We start from the raw sequence: 22,785 nt of genomic DNA, 5'->3' as shown, positions 1-22,785 counted from the left end.
AATAAGGTCTGTGGTTAACACGAGCTTAAGAGATTTTAACGTTTTGTTCTACAACGTAAAATACGTCGGTGAATATCCCACTCGTGAATTTTGAAGCCTTTACATGTCTTAAAAAAAGGCGGTTGGTAACAAGTGGCTAAATGAGACTACTAAATGTTATCATGCCGACTCGTCCGCCTTTACAGCTTCGTTGTGTATACTTGCGTTCATGCGACCGTGGTATAGTTCGTTAGATTTTTACTTCTGTCGATTGCATTTATGCTTCAAAAATCATAAGAGTGGTGTTCATTTGTGAAGATTATCTTGCTGAACAAAATGTGTTAGTTTCATAAACGTTTGTTTGCCACAGAGCTTATTTTCTGAAACAATCCAAAATCCAATGGAAAAATCCCATTGCCCTTTTTGTCGAGGGAACCAGAGCGATGCTAACTTCCTGTTTGGCCTACAAAAATACGTCACCCCTGCAGCGCTCTATATCTGCTGATATACTGTACAGTGTATCGGCTCGGCTGATTTAGCCGTTTAATCTGACCTCTGTGCAGATCTTCTGGTGTATCAAAAGATTAAGAGCTGACTAAAAGAACAGCCTTTTTGGATATTTTAAAACTGATGAAACAATGGGGATCTTGATTTAAAAATGGCCATTAAGGCAAAATTGTACAATGAAAAATATAATTTCACTTTGTGAAGGAATACGTTAAAGTTAAGGCAGATTTTTTTTAACGTCTATAACTGAGGAGTCAAAAAGCTGCTTGATCTCAGATGGAAACTAGATGATTGCATTTCCTGCAGAAAATGCGTGTGAATGCTGCCAGCTGAAATGAATTGCAAAGCATTGTTGAGAATAGAAATCTTAAAGCAACAGTGTGTAGGATTTGGCGGTATCTAGCGGTGAGGTTGCAGATTAGAACTTTTCCTGTGTGCTAAGTGTAGGAGAGCTACGGTGGCCAACGTGAAAACGCAAATGGCCCTCTCTATAGCCCGTTGTTGTAAGAGTAGAGTGCATAGAGTGTGTGTGTGTACGTAGGAAGTGAGTGGTGAAGCGCGAGAAAGAGAGCGGCGGCGATGGGAGCGAGTAACGTTATTGACTCCAGCCCAAACAGGAAAAGTTAACAGTGTTTGGTTAGTCCGTACTGGGCTACTGTTGAAACATGGCGGACTCCGTGGAAAGGGGACTTGCTTGTATTCCTATTAGGAAACAGTTACTCTATGGGGCTTTTATTTTGAAGGGTCGGGGGGGCTGCTGTACAGGTCGGGGGGGCTGCTGTACAGCATTCACACAAATAAACTTGTAACTTGTCTAAATAACCATCTTTAGGAAGCCTGTGTAACATCTGACAGATGAAAACTAACCTTTTCACAAACTCTGTCCCATTTATAGTAATGCCCGTTAAATCGCTTCGCTGTGAAATAAACCAACCAAATAAACATGTGATGTATTGTAGAAGCTTAGCCCTTAAATGTGCAGGGTTGGGGGTTAGATTCCCTCTATTAGAGTCTCTCACTACCACTGAAACATGAATTAAGTGACGATAGTGTACTTCAGCTAAAAGCATCCATGAAACCTGGAAAACCCACTGAAAGGATGCCAGGAATGTGTTCGGAGCAAATGAAAATGGATGTATGGGATATTATGGGTGTGTGTATGTATGTGTGTGTCTGGCTTAGTGGGGAGAGAAAAGAGGCATGGGAGATGGGGATTTGTGGTGAAGAAAGAAAGAAAGAGAAAGAGGGAGGGACAGAAGGACACATTCTCATTTTCCTCTTGCTCATCTGCGTAAAGGAAGGGGAGGTCCAGTTTGTGTCATAAACGAAAGGAACAAAGAGGAGAGAGACAGTGAGGTTCAACCATCAAACATGCAACGAAGCAGATGAACTCAGGCCACACCGAGTGAGTGAAAGATAGGGCCAGAGTGAAGGTTAAGACTACATTTCTCTCATTAGAATCAGGAGTGAGCTACAGCTTCACTTCCCTGAAGGCACCTGTTGAGGCTGGACAGGAGTTTCACTCAGACTCAGGAGGACCCGACCGTCCCGTCGTCCGTCGCTTTCTGACTTGCACTGACAAGCAGCCATGGGCTCCGTGGTGGGGGGCTGCGTCACTGACTTCTTCACCTACGAGACCACCAAATCTGTGGTGGTCAAGAGCTGGTCGGTGGGCATCATCAACCGGATTGTACAGCTGCTCATCATCTCATATTTTGTTGGGTCAGTGATGTTTTTGTTTTTTTGCATGTTTTGTGGATAATTGTGATTTATTTTGTATTATCTGTCTGATTTCTTTGTGAAACTGTGTAGTCAGTGGAAAGAGATTAAAGGCTCTGAGATTTCTCACGTTAAAGGATCGGTTCACCCAAATTACAAAAATACTTTTTTTTTTAATCTAGCCATGCAGATAATTTTGGTTTATGTGGTCAGCATTTGAGATATCCTCCGAAACAGTTTTCCCTGGAACTACTTTCAGAGGAAATAGTTCCTGTGAAAACTGATTAGTAGCAGAAAAGTACAGAACCTGAGTAAATGTATTAAGTTACTTAAGTGCTGCACAAAATCTGGGATAAAAGAGAATGATCTTTAGTTGAGATGACAGGAAATACTGGGAGGTAAGGAACAAATGTCCCCAGCCCAAATCTAACTGGGTTAGTTGCGTTCAAATGATCTTGGACCAGTAGGCTACAGGAACCCCAAAATTTAAAATGTAAAAAATATTTTTTAAATGACCTTTTTGCACTTGTTTGCAGTGCAATTATATTTATTATGAATACTTTTCTATCTCTATAGCACTGGGTTGATCACATTTACTTCTATAGTAGCTCCAGTTGGTGCCTTTCATGTGTTATCATTACATTCAAGAGTTAAGCATGCAATTTAAAAAAGAGAAAAACAAAAAAAAAGATAATTTTTAAGGTTGTTTAACAACACTTATTGCTGTTCAGAAAGCATTGCAAGATTTCATAAAGATTTTTTGTTCTACTCTCCGGATGAAATAAATAATCCATACACTGCAAAATAAAAAAAGTGTTTTAACTATTTTCTATTTTTTAACCCAAAGACGGTATAGCTGGAAATTACATATCCCCATGTGTGAACCAAAGTAATTTCTTTTACTATCACTTATATTTGTCTATATTGATGTTTTAATATTTTACTTGTGTTGTATTAAAAGAACGAGGATGTTTCATTTCCGTCTTCTTGATCAGGAATTACAGTAGAAACTTGAGAAACAGGAAACAGAAACTGAATATTGATTTCATCCAGATGATTAGAAGAGTTTTTCAGGTTTCTAGAAATACATTCAGAACAGCAGTAAGTGTTGTTAAACAAACTTCTGGGGTTTTTAAAGAGTGTTGGTTATATATTTTTTGAGCTATACTTAGCTCTGTGACTCGCATGTAATAGATGAGAGGCACGAAATGGGGCTACCAGTGAAAATATTGTGAGTTGGGGTTGAGTGCAATTTTGACCTGAAAGTTACTGTTTCACACAGGATTGATTTTTTTTTTGTCTAGACTGATTATCTTCTGTCCTGCCACCTAATGGCGAGCATAAAGTTTGCATAATACTGAACTAAAATAACAAAACGTTAACTGCAATTTTAGACTGGAGGTTAAATCAAAACTTCTGTTTCATTAAAACAACATTTTAAGGCTGAACTTGATATAAAGAGAAAGTTAATTGTGTCCAGAAACGAGCCTCTTCATGTTCTCCACTTCTTTAACTGAACTCTTGACCTGCTGTTAAATCTTTTGTGTCTTGCAGCTGGGTCTTCATCCATGAGAAAGCTTATCAGGTGACCGACACCGGCATCGAGTCCTCTGTAATGACCAAAGTAAAAGGCATAGGTTCCCATAACGGCCAGGTGATGGATGTGGCCGACTATGTCTCCCCACAACAGGTGTGTGTGTGACCCTGAAAACACAAGCATAAGAGTTGATAATGCCTTTGTTGATCCAGAAACTGTGGTTATGTGTTTTATGATGAACAAGCTTTCTGTCCATTTTTCTATGTGCGGCACATTTTGACCGTTGTATAGCATTATATATAAAAAAAACAGCAAACCATAAATGTTCTGCTGTGTTTCAGGGTTCAGGTATCTTCTGCATCATGACCAAAATCATCATCACAGAAAATCAGTATCAAGATAAATGTAAAGAGGTGAGGACACATTGAAATCATGGTCACCAGTCAGCATTGTAACACTTTCTTTACGTTCATCACCAAATGTGTCTTTTCCCTGCATGATGATGTAAAGCCTACAGACTCAGGAACCTTTTTTTAAAGCCTTCTACAAAGGTTTGTCCTATTTTTTTTCATTTTTACAGTTAATGTTTTAACTGTTATACTTGTTTATTTTATTCTTCTATATTTATTGTATTTTTTTTTTTTTGATTTTACTTACTTACTCTTACTTTTACTTACTTTAACTGCCTCCTTAGAGGAATACTTCACCCACAAAATGATCATTTGTATATCAATTAATCACAGCGTGTCGCCTTGAATTCTTGAAGAAATCTTTGTTTTTCTTGTACGCCTCCACGGCGAACAAAAAATCAAAAAATGTAGAAAAGTGAATTGAAGTAAATGGGAACTGCGTTTAACAACAGTTAAACATCTGTTTACAAACTCTCACATAACTCGTGCAGTATAATCCAAGTCTCATTTATCTAGTCGTATGCTCACTACTTCCCAAACACATGCATCCTCACTAAAACCTTACTATTTAAAACACTTCTGCATAAAACGTCTCACTCTTGCACAGGCGCGCTACTCGTCTGAGCGAGTCCGAAGTGTTTTAAAAAAGTAAGGTTTTAGTGGGGATGCATGTGTTTGGGAAGTACTGAGTCTACAACTGGATAAATAAGACTTAGATTATAATGCATGAGTTGTGTGAGAGTTTGTAAACGGATGTTTTGATATAGTTTTGCTGTTGTTGAATGCAGCCCACATTTACTTCAATTCATCGAGACTTTTCTCAGTTTTTTTTAATCTTCGTTCACCGTGGAGGCATGTGAGAAAAACAAAGTTATCTTCAAGAACTCAAGGTAACACAGAGTGAGTGTTTGATATACAAACGATCGTTTTGTGGGTGGAGTATTCCTTTAAGTATAAAATCCAACAGTCAGAGCAATCATAGAAATAGTCCTTAGGAAGGCAGTGCAACAAAAACATGGTCACATATCTTCTAACTTACTTGCTTACTTCATTATTACCATGTGTTCTATTGTTTAATAATAATGTTGTCAAAAAAAGCTCTACATCTACATTTACCGAACCAGTGAAAGAGTTTGTATGTTTGTGGACATTTTTACGTTTCTGTGTGTGTTTCAGCATGGGGATCGTTTTGAATGTACCACAGATGAAGACTGCAAAAAGCATTTACGCAGCATCCTTTCCAACGGTGAGTCTTACTTCTGAAAGAGAAACGTCATTATCAAAGATGTTAAGATTCTACCTCAACATGTAGAAGCAAATTATTCTAAAGTACTCTCAATGTCATGCTCCTTGAAACATAAAAAGACTGCAGAACATTCAATCAGTTAAGCTGTATGATTTTAAAATGTTGTTGTTTAATTCCCACTCATACTGTACGAGTAAATCGTCTGTGATGTAAAGCCAAAACTCACATTTTATGTGCTTACACTATACGGTCCGATGGTCAAGCCAACCTGATTGCTAACACTGTACGTGCAAAAAAGAAAAGGGGTGGCTGTGGCTCAGTGGGTAAAAAGTGTGGTCCTATAATCACAAGGTTGGCTGTTCGAGCCCCGGCTCCTACTGTCCGCATGTTGAAGTGTCCTTGACCGAGACACTGAACCCCAAGTGTCTCCCCCCGGGAGCTTCACAGCAGCTCACTGCTCCTAAAAAATGCTTAGGATGAGTTAAATGCAGAGGTTAAATGTCATGTATGTATATGACGATTTTAAGTTTAAAAAAAAATAATAATAAATAAACCGGCCTGTCTGTCCCTGCAGACTGTTCTGACTATTAACAATTGGCAATAAAGATTTGTTTGAAAGCTCCGAGGCAGGTAGAAGTTTGTTTGCTAGCGGAGGTCTGTAACGTTACACCAGTACGGTTCCCCATAATGCTAAAAAAGCAACGTCTGCCAATGTTTCTCTCGTCCATATCGGTCACGATGCTTCACCTCAATTTCTGGCCACATTTTCAAACCAAAAATTGTTTGATAAGTCATATGGATCATTGTTGATTCTGATGACCAATACAAGTTAGTTTGGCCAATCAGTGGTGGTGAAGGTGGGGTGACGTAAATGCAGAAAAAAGTGATGTGAAAGCAGAAAACAGAGAGTAAGAGCTAAGAACCAGAAGTAATCATCTTTCCAAGACTGATAACTCTTATGGCTGCTACTGTATTAATCCTAAACAGAGATAATTGTGTCTCCCTTAAAAGGTGCTATTGATAACATTGATAACAGTCAGCCACTAGATGTCACATTCTCCCTCCCCCATACCATTGCATTTACTTCACAACAAGTCGTTGCCAAGCACTTACCGTCAATCTCAGCCATTTATCCGTTTTTTCCGCACTAACTGACAACCCAGAGACGCCACATGATACCAACGTTGTTTTACTATTGGCTCACAAGCCTTGTTAGAAGTGGGAACCGAAAGTCAGATGTCTTCCACAGAGATAAAAAAAAAAACATTAATTTTGGACCTGCCAACATTTTTTAATGATTAATCACAATCATAATAATCAAAATATTTTTTTTCAGGAAAAGCCATACTTTAGCACCTTTCTAAAAGTAATACTAAATAATAAGAATATATAAATTTGTCTACATAAAAATGTTATCAATAAGACCTTTAACTGTCCTCCTCCCTGTCTGTCTTACACACCAGGGGATATAACTGGTGTTTGCATTCCAGCCCCCAATGGCACGGGTCGGTGTGAGAGTAAAGGATGGTGTCCAGCCGAGGACGACACCGTTAAGATGTAAGATTTACACACACACACACACACACATATGTTTGTGCACCAGACGACACTTCCCCATTGAAAGCCTTGATTGTCATCCTCACGTTTCCTTCTCTATCAACATCCTGCCCAGCGAACCGATGCTAGCTGTCGAAGACTTCACCATCTTCATCAAAAACAGTGTTCGTTTTCCACTCTTCGATGTCACCAGGTAGGTCACAAACAGACCATAAACTGGTACATGCTCCTTTTAAGAACCTTTCTAATCGTAAACATGAAATCATTTTCTCTCAGAGGGAACTTTCCCTCCACAATGAACTCCTCAGAGATCAAGAGCTGTACCTACCATCCGGAGACGCACCCCTTCTGCCCCATCTTCCGTGTGGGGGACGTGCTGAACCACACCGGGCAGAACGTGACTCAACTGGCAAAACAGGTCTTATCCATTCTGTCTCCTCCTTCCTCCTCTTTATCCTCAACACTTCCTTAACTCCTCATCCTCAAGGCTAAAACGTGCAACTGCAGAGGAGTTTTCTTTCCCTATACCACTTTCTGGTGTGATCTGATGCTGATTATTTCAAGCAGGCTAACTCTGAACGCTAGCGGTTACTCTCTTATTTACCACATACTTTACAGGTGTAGAACCTCAAGGTGCATCTCTCTTTTCCTCATGCTTCTCTTTCAGGGTGGAGAAATAGGAATAAACATAGAGTGGAAGTGTAACCTGGACCTGGACATTGAATACTGTGTACCCAAGTACTCATTCACGCGACTGGACGCACCGTTTGAAAAGAACGCCGTCTCCAAAGGCTACAACTTCAGGTAGCGAGGCTGAATTTTTCCTCTTGATGTCGACTAAAGTTTTATTCCTTTTCATTCTTTGGTCACTTTTTTCTCTTTTCTTTGAATGCAGATTTGCCAAATATTTCAAGACAGAGAATGGGACTGAATTTCGGACACTTCACAAAGCGTATGCAATCCGCTTTGATGTAATGGTCACTGGCAATGTGAGTTGTGTGAAATTTTGGCGACCTGTGTGTGTGTGTGTGTGAGTGCATGTGTGTGTGAGTGCATGTGTGTGTATGTATAAATTTATAACACATTTTTAAACCTTGACTGCACTCAACATTTATTGCAACACTACTGAAAACTTGTTTAAATGTGTCCTTTAAAGTTATAGAGTATAATAATATAAATAGTTTCATACAGCAACATAAAACATGACTTGCTGCAAGCGTCAGTTTGGCAGCAAGTGGTTGCCATTGAAATCGTGGATAGTGTTGATAGTGTTACTATAATTTGCCAAGAAAATTAGCCTCTTTGAAGGAGTGTCTGCACCAGTGGGGAACTCCGGGTCTGAGAAGTGAAGCCAATGCTGAAGTGCCTTAACCTTGCATTCTTTCTAACAGCCAGCAGGGGGCGACTCCTCTGGTTGCAAAAAGAAGTCTGATTGTATAGAAGTCTTTAAGAAAATGAGCCTACTTCTCACTTGATTTATTACCTCAGTAAACATTGTAAACATGAGTTTATGGTCTCAATCGCTAGTTTCAAGTCTTCTTCACTACAGCATGATGTTCATTTAGTAAATCATGGTCCCATTTAGAGTCAAATTGACCATAAAGCAGGGGATGCTTTAAGGCGTGGCTACTTTGGGATTGACAGGTCGCTACCACGGCGTTGTCCGATCTGGGAGTTATCCGTTTTTTCGTCTTACAACTTTAACCCTTTCACAATGTTTTTAGTTCATGAAAGTTAATCATAACCTTTTTGGTCACCTAAAAATATCTTATTCAGCGTTCAGTTATACTTAGCTTCACCCTCTCGTGTCACTTCTGGTTGTAAAAAGACCAAGATGGCGACGGCAAAAAGGTTGAGGCTTCAAAACGACAGTCCACAAACCAATGGGTGACATCACGGTGACTACATCCACTTCTTATATATATAGTCTATGGTCTGCACTCCAAATATGAAGCTGGAGCAAGCAGCCAGTTGGCTTAGCTTAGCACAAAGACTGGAAACTGGTTGAAGCACGTAGCCTGTACTTTTAGAACTTGTTTTTTGTTAGGAATTAATAATGAAAATGTAACGTGTTAATTAGGGAGCTTTAGAGGCTAGCTGTCTCCCCGTTTCCGGTCTTCAGGCTAAGATAAGATAACAAGTTGCTGGTGGTATCTTCATTTTTAGAGTGGTATCGATCTTCTCATCTAACTCTCAACAAGACAGCAAATAAGTGTAATATTTCCAAAGATTTCAAACCATTTAAAATCTGTAATGACTGTAAAAGTTTATTATATCGATATCATCATCTTTAAGAACGTATGCGCTTTTCAGCGAGCAAGTTGTGCGGTTTTAAAAAGTGAAATACAAGTATCATTTAATTGAACTGAGAGCAGTCCTGTCTTGAACTGTTTGTACATTATATCACCTAAAGTGACTCTGTCTCTTCCAGGCAGGAAAGTTTGGCACAATCCCAACACTGATCAACCTGGTAGCTGCCTTCACCTCTGTTGGACTGGTAGGGATTTCTGATCTGATCTGATTCTGATAAAAATGCATTTTTCTTGTTGTTGCCAGCTTTGATTACACTTTTTTCTTAATCTGTGTCGGCAGGGTACGGTCCTCTGTGACATTATCTTACTGAACTTCTTGAAAGGGAGACATCAGTACAAAGCCAAGAAGTTTGAAGAGGTAATGTTTTTATAATACAGCTGCATGCATTTGGTCTACCGATACGTACAGTAAACTGTATAGACACTGATTCATTGAGTCCAGATGACCTTTCCTTGTAAGAGCTTCATTACACTCTCGTCTTGTTGTGTCCATCCAGGTGACGGAGGCTCAGATAGAAGAATCCCGCGCTCAGAGCCCAGGCAGCCAGCTGTCGCTCAAACCAGGTATCAAGAGCTCCTACGACTCTGGAGCCATTTCCCTCTCTGCCTCTGAGCAACAGATCTGACTGACAACATCTATCTGAAGAAAAGGACTTTCCTCTTTTTTTTCTCTTTCCCTTATTGCTGTATTACAATAGACTCATTATGCATTTTCTGGTTGTCAGGATCTTGCAGTCCATTTTAGTTTGGCAAGTTTATGGAAATGGGTAATGAAGGACAATGTTGCTGCCATCTTTGCAAATTCGCAAAACAACAAGTGGGAGTCAGAAGAAAATAATTATGGCCTTTAGCAACTCTCAAGCAAAGGTCCCATGAGAAAGATTTAAGATGAAACTCAAAGAATGGCCTCTCTCTTCACCATTTAGATAAAGCTTGTTTAAAGTCAATAAACTCAGAGGGAAACGTGTTATTTTATTGTAAGCAGTTTCATTTTACAAGACGTTTAACAGCTACAATAAACTGCAACCTCCTGTTTGTCAGCCAAAAAATATAATATATCCTCATTTCCTGTTAGCTTTGCTCGAACGAGCCAGAATTTTAAAAAACATGTTCGATACAACAACAATAAAAAACAGTGCTGAGAATAAACTATTTGCATAACATTTTTAATGACTTCTCTTTCTTGTCACGTTCACACACTCACCATCCTTCTTCTCTGTCCTGCACAAATAAAAGCACTGAAGAGTCTCTAAATGGTGTAAAGACATGGTTAATAATGACGTGTGTGCGTGTTATGAGCGGGGGCTGCAGTGGGATATATGAGTGTGTGGTTTGAGGTTTACAAATGGGCAATTATTAGTCCACTTCTGGGCGACGACGCACAGTAGACGTTACTGTGCAGACTAATGGACTCATATTTATCCTTTTTTCCAATCCTAAATGACATTATGATTCTCTTTTTCTCTGTTTATTTCTCTGGTTTACTCCCACAATGTTCATCTTGAACATTTACCTAAGTCTCTTTCTTGCTCTATCTTTCATACAACCATATTGTACTGTACCCCCCCCCCCCCCCCCTCTCTCTGTGCCCCCACTGGTTCGCTATAAACGGTGACCAGGGCACTAATAGATGAGCTAAAGAGCCTCTTAATGGCTCTGACAGTGATTTACGAGAGGAGATAGCTGTGAAGGGAGGCCGCAGAGGAACTGACAGCAGTTAGCCACAAGGTTTGATGTACTAATTTAATCACAAAAATCCATATAATGCATATAATGGAAATGACAGAATATGATACACAGCGCCATAAAGTACTCTCTGAGTGTTGTCTCTGGTCGCTCTTTGAAGCAAAGCTGCAACTCGCCTGTGGAACACAATGAACAAATAGTTTACAGACTATTTGCACACGGTACAACATGAAAAAGCCGATAATGTCACTTCTACAGACGAAGAATTGATAAATATATCTGGGATAATGATGTAGCTGGAGGAAGTTTTCTTTTTAAATCTACAATGTAGACAAAGGCACACATTTCCCAGCACCCCAGTCCAGGATAACAAGATGGTAGGATGGTAACTTTAAGATAGAAGAGAAGACGGATACCACCCTCATGTCTGTATAGTAAATATGAAGCTACAGTTTAGCACAAAGAGACATCTGAACAGGGGGAAATAATGAAGCTAGTGAAGTTTTACAGGGTATATGCAGATTAGCAGCCAGGAGAGACTCCAGATTAAGCATACACCCTCATGGTACGTGTCTACGGGATCCGTCCTTTCCACACTTCCCATTCATTGTCTATTGCTACGTTCCAAATCACATTTTAGTACATACTGCAGCTGCTCTTACAAAGTATGTACTGTTGCATGCTATATGCATACAATTTGGACATACTACTTTATCATAACATTGCGCCTTGAACTTTGACCCTCTTGCTCATATATCTTCTGTGCAGAGGATTGTGCGTCAGAATAGCCCAATAAGTATGCTGGTTTGAAAATTCAAAATGTGACCGAATGTACTTTCTGATATTTTTGGCATACTGCATTTGACAAACTATATATTGGTACATACTAAATCTTTTTCTGGCATACTAAATAGTATGGGTATTGGGACGCACAGTATATAAGCATCCATGAAATGCATTCTGGTAGCGTGGCGGCGAGAGATGGGGCGTCACGCTGGCCGCTCCTCATTTACATAAAGTTGAGATCTAGGCTACTTTATGCAAATTAGAGGCGTACGGCGCAACTCGCCGCCTCTGGAAACTCCTGAGAAACTTTTAAACCAACCATTGTTAATCTAAATTAATGACAGATTCAGCCACTTCATGGCTTATTTCTTGAATATAATGTTTTCAGAAACACATTTCGGTGAACTGCTTTCATAATTTAAGAGAAAACAGTCTCCAAACGAGACGCCATGTTGGGTCTGGTTTGAAAGCTGGGAGCAGCAGCCCACGAGGGAGAGCGTATCAGGTGCCTTGTGTCTAGTGGCAGCCCATCAAGCGTCCAATGCTGGGACACGAGGCGATCCCTCGTGTCCAAAAAACGCCCCTGTGGACACGTACCATCACACAGACATGAGTGGCATCAATCTTCTCATTTAGCTCACAGAAAGAGACCAAGAAGGTGTATTACCCAAAATGTGAAACTATTCCTCTAATGTTTGTCTTGTAGCTCCACTGTCTCCCATGTTGCTCACACACTGTAGCTATTATTGGCCCAGTCTGTAAAAACTTAAACGGAGGATACAGATGATGACTAATGTGAGCCCTGACGATGATAATAGTTTCTCTCTGACTCCAGCAAGCAAATGGCTTCAAAATAGAAAAGGGTTTCAATGTTTCAAGAGCTGAACAGAGAGCAGCAGACTATCAGAAACCACCAATAGTCTCTCTTCTCCTCTGGGGGTTAATTTCCCAGGAAGGCCGGACAGGGAGCCATTACCAAGAGACAGTCTGCTGCTGGGGAGGAGGAGGAGGAGGAGGAGGAGGAGGACAACATCTCTGATAAAAGCTGGTGGGAGAATATTTACTCCAGTTACCAAACACTTGTGCAGCTGATGCGACACTGGCAGTGTTAATCCAGTCTAGATAGACAGACACACTGGCCGTAGTTGCAAAGGCTTGAAATTCTCCCAACACTTGAACAATTATCATTTTGAGCGATGGTGTGGAGAGGGACGAGGAGCAATAAGACACCCAAAGGTGCTTTAAGTGTCCAGAAAGAACTCAAGTCTGTGAGACTAAATGCTCAGTCTTTACAGTCCTTTCCTGAGCTTCCTCACGGTGTTCTTCCTCTTCAGAGCCTGTATCCAGGCGGGAAGAGCACTCCGGCGTGCTGCTGCTGCTGCTGCTGCCACCACCTCTAACGCTGCGTGATCCTCGTCACTCTCCTGCTCGATCACAGAGTCCTGCTCTGATACAGTATCCTCCTCCGAGTCTGTAGCATTTGGATCCAGCTCTGGAGGATCTATGGCCAACACCTGCTCTGAAAAATGAACCCGCCGGTTCTCCTCAACTCGCCTCTGATCCAGAGTCGGATGAATGGAATAAGAGAAAAGAAAAGAAAGAAAGAGAGAGAGAGTCTTTTCAATTTTAGTCAGAACATTAACTAAACAAACTGTCTACAAACCGTAAATTCAACTTATGTGAAGTTTCTAATAAAAAAGAATAATGAGTGAATACTTAAATGGGTTTAAATGAAGAATTTCTTTTAAGGATATTCCTATTTTTCCTTATATTTAGTACCAAATGACATAGTTCTTTTCAAGAAACTTCTTGTAAAATGATTACAAAATGATTCAGAAGCTACTACTGAACTATAAAATAAAGTGTTGTCAATATTTAAAAAATAAAAAAAGACAATTTAATCAGAGAATAAATGTTATTGTGCAGACAAAGATATCAACATGTTTATAAATTTATATCTGTTTTTCTGAGTTTTCTTTAAATTCGTTTAAATCTAATTTTCAAACAAAACCTTTAAGATCTATTTATCTATATACTGTATAGTATACTGATTTTTTCTAAGTTAGAATACAATAAATCAACATACTTTACTTTGATAATGTATATGATGTATAATAGTGTATTGTATAAAAGTAAAAAATATACTTTCACTTTTATAACTACATTTTCAGTGTAATATTAATAGTATCAGTGGCACACTCAAAAATCTTTAATTTTTTTAATCCACACAATGACTATTTTGAGTTTTATAACACCCTGTGTGAACACACTACAAACTCAAACCTGCCTAAACTTAGCATGTAGAATGTATTTTTACATTTTACACCACAAGGAGGCAGTGTGAAACCCAATCACTTTTTTTTTAACTTACCCGTTTTGTCTCTGTTTCCATTGAGTTGTGTGAATCCCGGGATATGGAGTGTTTGAGGACGCCCCGGCGTGCAGGAGCAAAAGGAGTAAATGGAGAGATAGGTGGTGGAGGAGAGTGTAGGGTGTAGAAAGGCCTGAAGTTATCACGTTGTGACTCTCCTGTCTCCTCCATCACGTGGTTGTTTGTTAGGCCGAACGGAGACATGGACCCCTCTGTGACACGAGAGACAAGAGAACTGAGTTTCCAACTTCTAACGATCATTTCAGCTACACTTACATACTGTCAACTCACATGCCTGAAACATGTGACTATGCAGAGTATTAAGTTGTTCTGACCTCTGTCTGCCTCTATTCCATCACGCATGTTCTCTGTTTGAAGCCTCTCGTCTCTGCTATGAGCTGTCTGATGCTGTCTCTTTCTGTTGAGCTGGACTCTGCTCTTCAGTGCTGAGCTGTCCACATCTGCAAGCTGCAAATAAAAACAGTTAGCACGGTGACCAACTCATGACTGAAAGACAAATTCATTAGAGTTTAGGAAATGTGCTTATCCCTTTAATGTTCTGCTCGACTGCTTGGTAGAGCACATTTGGAGTTGAACTTGACTGAGCCATCTCTACCGCTCGGTTCAGGTGTGTTATGCTAAAGAAATCCACTAGACGTCGCTGTGTTTTTCAATAGCATGTCTTTTCAGTCCACCTCCTTACAGGAAGATGGCAACAAAAAAGTAACTCCAGACATGAGCCATCATTTTCAAAGGTAGGCATATATTTTCAACATATTCGTAGTCTCAGAGGCCTTACTGAACAGAATTATGTAACTTTAGAAACTAAAATAAAAAGTCTAATAAGGGGCAAATCATTTTCTAAAAACATACTCGACCAAACAATTCAATTGTCCTTTTATGGTAAAGGTAGTAAAGCTACTGATGTCATTAAAATTCAGTATATATATATATATACAGTATATATATAGATATATGCAGAAATAATTTAAGAAGTGTGATTTACCGTCTAAAAACATGCTCTACCCAAACGCTTAAATCGTTCTTTACTGGTAAATGTAGTATAGTGTAGTGCTAAGATAATAAATTTACAATTTTTATGAAATAAAAAAAACATTTTTCCATTGCTTTTTTCTCACTGAGGACATTAAAGGGTTAAGGGTGTTTTTATTTTGGTTCCATTTTTAGAGGAACACACTTCACATCAAATGATTTCTGTTAAAATAGTAAATGATGAACTATAACTTAGATCTAACCTCTACAAACGAAGGACTTCTCCGGGTCTGTCCGTGCTCCATTGGTTCTGCAGCTTGTTTCCCTTCTGAAACGTCCATGCTGACAGGCTGGAAGGCATCAGGCGATATTTGTGCCATACTGAAATCTAAACCTGGTGACACTTCAGTTCCCCTGAAACTCCAGTGGTTGTCCACACCTCCTTGTTGGTTCAAAATCAGAGATGATTGAGCACTATTGTGAGGTGGGATTTTGAGTTCTGATGGTCTCTGATTGGCTGAGGCGGCTGATCGGTTGGGGCTGAGGAACTTGGCCCACTCTTGACCCGTGGTGATCTCCTCCAGCAGGCTAAACGAGCCCAGGCCAAACTCGAAGTCACCGCTCGACCTGGAACAAGAGGAGAGTTTCTGTAAAGTCACTGCAGCAAGTCTCACTGAAGCATCAAATGTGTATCAGTCACGCTTCAATTTTATGCATAGCACTTTTATAAGCTGTTTGTAGTTTGTTTTGTGTTTCTGCGTGTCTTTGTTTTATGTTGGACAGAATCTGTCTTTTTTTGGGTGAATAAGTGTGTTATGTGTAGGTTGTTTTATGACCAAACCTCCGCCGCAGAAAATAGTCCCCCCCAAAAATGCACTGTTTACTCATGTTTGAGTAAGTTTGCTAAAAACTAAAGTGCCCTGCTGTTTTAAGAAATTGTTGAACCTTCTAAAAAAAAATGAAACTATATATTTGTTACCTGTTTTACCAAGTATATAAAACCCATTTTTACGGACTTACTTTGATGTGATGTTGTCCTTTTTATTGCTTTTTTCCTTTTCTTTGTATTTATTTAATTGACATGGTTTTATTATTTTTATGTACTGTACTGTTTTATCTGTGTTTAAAGTTTACTTTAGTTTTGTCTTGCTTTTGTTTGGCCTCACCGTTTGGCTCTCTATTGTCATATTGCTTTGTATCCTGCTTACTTTGTTTGTCAAAGCACTTTGTAAACTCTCATAGCACCTTTAAACTGTTTTTAAAGGTGCTATGTAAGTAAAGTTATTATTATTATTATCTGTTTAGCCAAAGCCTGATGTAGTTTATTCCTCTGTGCCATGGAGCTCCATCGTTGTTGATTTAGCCTCTCTGAGTGACATGTGTCTTTGTTTAGATGAACTTGGGCACTGTCGTTTGTTTTGAGTCACATACACTGTCCTGCTGCTGTAAATACTCACTACAGCGCACCATGCATGTGTAGGGATGCCAAACCGAACCGTTCAATGATGTACAAGCCAAATTGCGGGCTTGTTGCACCATTGCACAGCTATTAAATACAGTTCTGCTAATTATTTGATGAGCTGCCAGAAACACTGAAGAGGCAATTATGTGATAAATTATGGTATAGGCTGACTTGATCATTAAAGGTCACATATTATGCTCATTTCCAGGTTCATAGATGTATTTTAATGTTGCACTAGAACATGTTTACATGCTGCAATGTTCAAAAAACCCTTTATTCTTCTCATACTGCAGCCTGAGTCTGCCTGCCTCAGAGCCTAATTCAGCCTCTGTCTGAAAACCCCTGATTCACAGCCTGTCTCCTCCCACTCTGCTCTGATTGGTCAGCGTTTTCTGTCAATCAAACGTCCTTAACAACACAGCGTCACTATCTCCCCCTCCCTCCCGGAGAAGCTCTGGAGAGAGAGGAGTGGAGAGATAGCAGCTAGAATAAAGTTTATAAACCACTTTAAAGTTTATAAACCAGAAACTTCACCCAGCGCACGTTACCGGAGGAATCTGATCAGAAATCGGCGACAAATGATGAACATCTGCGGTCCAGATTCCAGGTTTTCCCGACGGTTTCTCTCAGGTAAATAATACTATTTATAGCTCTGTTAGTTAACTCAGTGTTTACCTCATGCATCAACTCTGTAAACCGTAAACATACACTCTGTTTTACGTCTGTCTTTACAGATCCATCTGTGAGAAATGACCGACAGAATCATCCCAGAGGAGAGCAGACAGCTGAGAGCAGATAGCTGTGAGCAGACAGCTGAGAGCAGATAGCTGTGAGCAGATAGCTGAGAGCAGACAGCTGAGAGCAGATGGGAGATACAGAGCTAACCCGTTAGCATGTAGCTACATGCTAACGGGTTAGCTACATGCTACCGCTATGACACGGTGTGTAAACACAGCGACCATCAGGGTGGAAAATAGAAGATGTGAAACAGTAGTCAGTTCATTATTTCTGCTAAAAGATAAATGTATGGAAGATCAGAGTAATGGTATATTATTTACAGTAGTAGCTGTCTCTGTGTTACCATGACTACAGACCACCGGAGCTTAGCTTACTGTAGTTTACCAGAGCTGAAGACTTTCTCCTGTACCATGTTAACATAACTAACTAACAGGTGAGATGATTACAAATGCTGTGAATAATTAATATTGTCATCTGTCAACTCAAATAAAGTTTGACTGTGAAACAGAAATGTGTTGTGTTGCTTACAGTCACTATTTACTACCTGTACTCTGCTACATGCATGACATCAAATATATATAATATATAAATATCACCTGTTTAAACAGTGTAATTACATAAAGCCTGTGTGAAAGAACATGTTATATTTAGATGATGGGAGTACATGAAGCCTGTTCTGCTGGTTCTTGCAGACTAACAGTAGGAGCTACTTTGCTCAAGTTCGGTTGAGGAGGAGAGACAGTGACGCGCTGTGGGGCGGGGTCAGCTACTGAAGGTTCTGCTCTGGTTCGACCAGGAAACCCTTACATGGCTTGCATTTCTCAAACGACGTCAGAAGAGAAGGAAAAGCTGCGCAGCGTTTTTCGACACCCATTTCCGGACAAACGGAGCAGGAGAAAAAGAGAGAGGATGGTCTTTTATGATACTATGGTGACTTGTAGACACACTGGGGACAGATATTGATGTTTAAAAGACATGGAAAAGTGCATTTTGCATAATAGGTGACCTTTAAGTAGGCTGCTTTATTTCATGAATAAAATCTGTGTTATGGCTTCCTATAATATAGAAATATCATTCATTACTATCAATCAATCTATTTATATATATTTTGGGGTTCAAACGCATTAGAAATGGTTATATTTTCTTCTCCCTAATGTGCAAAACAAATTACTGACCCTCTTTAAAAAAAATGAAACTGTACATTTGTGACTATTTTTCAAAGAGTCTAATTCTATTAAGAGTCTAATCAATCTATCTACTAAAACAACTGGCATTGATGATATGCAGTTATGAAATCTCTTTTATCTCATGAGACTTATTTCATCACGAAAGTGTGACTGAAGATGGATGATGACAGACGCCCTCAGTGACGGGGGTGTGTTTGGCACATCACATCACAAATATCACAGCCAAACGTCTCAGGAATATTTCACATACCTTACCCGCGTTGCTAGGAGGTGAATCAACGAAACCTGACTGGGAGAACATTCAGCCTGTGTCATGTTGACATCAGTACTGTTTTGAATGATTTTGTTGTTAGATTACCTCGTATATGTTTCGTTAGTGCCGTCTTCTGTGTGTGTAGGAGGGATGCCACTGCTGTCGAGTGAAGGGAGGGTCTTTTCTTCCTCTTTATTTGACGTGTCAATGACATATTCTGCTGTTGATAGCTGGTTTTGAGGTGAAATCTGTGAAGTAAAAAAAGTTGCACTCTTCAGTTCATACTTTTGTATTTTGACAATGTAAAATAATTAAAATGCACTACTCACTTCAGTTCCTTGCTCACTCCTCTGCTCTACTGTCCTTCCTTCTTCTTTCCCCTTTTTGCCAAAACTCCCCGACCTGTCCCTCCACCTCTCCTTGATCTTCTGAGTCCATTTCCTCGCTTTATTCTCAGATGATCGCTGATTTCTTCTATAGCTGCTGTTTGTGTCTTTACTTTGCGCCGAAACTCCAAATCCTCCATTTCCCATATGCAACACTCCCTGACTTCCCGGGTCGACATTAGCACCTGTGGGCTTCGAGGACCACGTGTAGACTTTGGGTGCAAGACGCTGGTCCTGGTTCTGGTCCTGATTGTGTCCCATGCTTGTGACAGCATCTTTATTGCTAGGGATGTGCCTTGTATTTGCAGAACTGCCAAAAATCATCCTCGCTCCATCAGTCCTCTCAAAGGAAGTGATATCAGCATCCTTAAGTGATTTAGCAGGAAACAGCTGCCCTCTTACTGTTGCTGTTGGGGTGATCCCAGGCTGTCCCAAAACCCTGTCCTCACCAGTATCACTATCAATGTTGTCTTTCTGGGAGGGGGAGGAAATGAGACCTCTGTTCACTTCACTTCCATGACCTGGTTGTTGTATTTCCCCACCTTTGAAGCCAAAGTTACCGTCCGCAGCAGAGATCCCAAACTCTGTTGAGGGGATACCATTAGTACCAAACTCAAAGCCATTTACGGGAGTGCTGTTTACTTTCTGGAGGTCAGAGGCTCCTCTTTCTCCATCTTGCCCCCATGTGGGAGCGGCTGCGGTGGGTACAGGTGTGTGCAGGTACGGCTGGCCCTCTTTTCCCGGCTGGAGCTTCAGTTTCTGCAGCATGGACTGCAGCAAGGCCTGACCGTCTTTTGGATTAGGTGACTGAGACATCTAGGAACAGAACTGCTGTCTATCAAATCCAGGAGTCACAGAACAGCATGTCAACAATGACTGCTTGTAAACGCAACAATATAGTCTGAGACTGGACACATGACAGAAGAAATTAGCTGTGTGTGAATCACGTCACCACTTAAGAGTCCTGTGATGGTTGTTTCCCTCTGTTTTCATATTCCAATCTTTTTCCATTATCATCTTAAGGGTTTCTCAATTCAAATATCAAGTCCATGTCTTACGGTTTAACTTCCTCAGCTGTTCTTCTTTTTCTCTGCGTATGCTGCTTCTTCTCATGGACGTTTCGCTGCCATACTGCCTCCACTCCACCGTAATCCACAAAAGTTTCAGCAGCAGTCTCTGTCTTTTTATGTTGTTTTGCCCCAAGACACAAAACTATTCCTGACTGTGGTCCTCTCGTGTCTTTTCAGTGTCTCTCTTACACCAAACGTCCGTGGTTTCAGGACACAAATGTTGTTTTAGTCACACCTCTTCTGCAACAGCCATTTATATCAGCGGTGATGGGAGGAGAGACGGTGCACGGCGGCGTTCCTCACACACTGAAGCAGACCAACGAGAAAGACCAGTGAGGTGAGATAATTTTGCATTGACAGTGACTCTCCCTCTCTCTCTCTCTGTCTCTGCCCATCTTTCTATTGCCCTTCCTTCCTTCCTTACTTCCTTCCTTCCTCCCTTTCCATTTCTTTCTCCAGCTCCCTCACTCACACATGTGCACACTCCCTCTGTCTTCCCACCATGACCCTTGAGTTGTAATTACAGGGCCTTTTTAGTGAGCAGCTGCTATTTGTGTGTCTTCAGAATGAAAGAAATAAGAAAATGCCAACATGACCTTTGGACTAACCCCCTTTACAGGAACTCTGTATACTCTATTACTTGTGAAATAAAATGTAAAAAGACAGTCTTTACTGTTGTAGGAAAAAAATATGATAGTTTTAGTAGAATCCCATATCATGACCCTGGAGACTGGAGAGTACAAAAAAGATTTAAAAATGTGATTCAATGAGTAAAATCTCCAATGAACTATCATATTTCCAAAGAACACATAATAATAATAATAATAAGAAGAAGAAGAAGAATAAGAAGAAGAAGAAGAAGAAGAAGAAGAAGAATAAAAAGAAGAAGAAGAAGAAGAAGAAGAAGAAGAAGAAGAAGAAGAAGAAGAAGAAGAAGAAGAATGCAGCTATAAATACATGAAAATAAAATAATTTTAGCCATAAAATAATAAAGATACCCCCAAAAAGATATACATACAAAGTAAAATATTAAGTCTCTGAGGGTATTTTTTCTGGTGAAAGGTGGGTGATTTGTTGAGTTTACATGTGTGTTAAGTAGAAGTGGAAGAGGCACTCAGATCCCTTACTGAAGTAAAAGTAGCAATGCCACAATGTAAAAATGCTAAAAGTCCTGCATTTAGACCTTTACATAAAGTATCATTAGCAAAATATACGTTTGAGTAAAAACAAAGTACTCATGCAGAATGGCCCCTTTCAGATTGTTATATTATTAAATATTAATATTATATTACTGGATTATCATTAAAACTGATTAATTCATGTGAAAGCAGTAGCCTATTTTAATGTTGCTGGTTGAGGTGGAGCTAATTAAGCATCATATTTTTTAACATGCAATGTGTTTAGACAGTGCAATATGTTAAATAGGTGAAGTGCAATATGTTAGGACAGTGCAATATGTTAAATAGGGACAGTGCAATATGTTAGGACAGTGCAATATGTTAGGACAGTGCAATATGTTAAATAGGTGAAGTGCAATATGTTAAATAGGGATAGTGCAATATGTTGCATCTGTGCAATATGGGCAGGACGGTAGATGGTGCAGTGGGTGCAATACCTGCCATGGTGTGTGTGATGGTATGTGCCATTATGTACGTGGACTGTGTATGGGTTAAAACATCTGTTCCTGTGGAACTGTTTCCCTGTCTTATGTGGAATCGTTTATTATTCTTGGTGTTGTTGTTTTAATTTAGTGTTTGTAACTGCAGTTGGACGGAGTCCAGGAAAAATGTCCCCACTTGGACAATAAAAGTATATCTTATCTTATCTTAACATGATCATATGTTTAGTACTATTTAAAATCTTAATCTGCAAAGTAACCTGTAACTATGGTTGTCAGATAAATTAAATGGAGTAAAAAAAGTACAATATCTGCCTCTTAAATAGCCTACAGAGGGGTACAAGTATAGGCTATAAATTGAATTGAATGAAATGGAAATACTGTAGCACATACAGAGTCAAGTACAAGTAGAGTACTTTAAACTGACATTAAATAAGATAAGATAAGATAAGATATTCCTTTATTAGTCCCGCAGTGGGGAAATTTGCAATGTACAGCAGCAAAGGGGATAGTGCAAAAAACAAGATGCATCAGCTAACACAGTAAAAAAGAGCTGTAGCAAAATATGAACCATTTAAACAGAAGGAAGTGTAAAAAATAGGAGGAGTATATACAGTATTGACAATAAACAGACTATTAACAAAATTGCACAAGTGGAAAATGATATTGCACAGTGAGAATGAATGAAATTCCACCTGAAGCTATAGACTACTTCAATATAATCATTTAATAATAATAATAATAATAATTACCCTGCATTTAATTTGTCCTCCACAATAATCCCATATCAAATATTTTCGAACCAAGCCCAATTGTGTTTATGTAACCACATGTTGTAAACCATTACATGGTGTTAAAGCTGTGTGTTAAACATGCAGCTGTAAAATGTCAACTTGGACACACTGCGCATGCGTCTAAGTAAACCACGCCCCCTTTGAGTTTCCGCCTCTCTGATTGGTCGACAGTAC

General features: G+C 39.7%; 2 protein-coding genes across 2 annotated transcripts; one reads left to right on the top strand and one right to left on the bottom strand.

The window, feature by feature from the left end:
* The first annotated feature begins 1,908 nt into the window (after positions 1-1,908).
* Positions 1,909-10,416, top strand: p2rx3a (purinergic receptor P2X, ligand-gated ion channel, 3a). The gene is made up of 12 exons (XM_074648747.1): positions 1,909-2,208; positions 3,760-3,895; positions 4,084-4,155; positions 5,329-5,398; positions 6,862-6,955; positions 7,071-7,148; positions 7,232-7,373; positions 7,623-7,759; positions 7,851-7,944; positions 9,387-9,452; positions 9,548-9,625; positions 9,765-10,416. The coding sequence occupies exons 1-12, from the start codon at positions 2,075-2,077 to the stop codon at positions 9,891-9,893; spliced, it is 1,230 nt and encodes a 409-aa protein (XP_074504848.1). The 5' UTR covers positions 1,909-2,074; the 3' UTR covers positions 9,894-10,416.
* A 580-nt stretch (positions 10,417-10,996) lies between these two features.
* LOC141775901 (uncharacterized) lies at positions 10,997-22,785 on the bottom strand. Its single transcript, XM_074649640.1, has 8 exons — positions 22,570-22,785; positions 19,073-20,505; positions 18,849-18,991; positions 15,367-15,730; positions 14,446-14,578; positions 14,111-14,322; positions 12,249-13,295; positions 10,997-12,068 (listed from the first exon to the last, which is right to left on the bottom strand). The coding sequence occupies exons 2-7, from the start codon at positions 19,943-19,945 to the stop codon at positions 13,029-13,031; spliced, it is 1,992 nt and encodes a 663-aa protein (XP_074505741.1). The 5' UTR covers positions 19,946-20,505; positions 22,570-22,785; the 3' UTR covers positions 10,997-12,068; positions 12,249-13,028.

The sequence above is a fragment of the Sebastes fasciatus genome, chromosome 10 (genome assembly GCF_043250625.1).
Source record: "Sebastes fasciatus isolate fSebFas1 chromosome 10, fSebFas1.pri, whole genome shotgun sequence".
Classification (NCBI taxonomy): Eukaryota; Metazoa; Chordata; class Actinopteri; order Perciformes; family Sebastidae; genus Sebastes; species Sebastes fasciatus.
The sequence above is the reverse complement of the archived record's forward strand: the minus strand, read 5'-3'. Positions and strand labels throughout refer to the sequence as shown.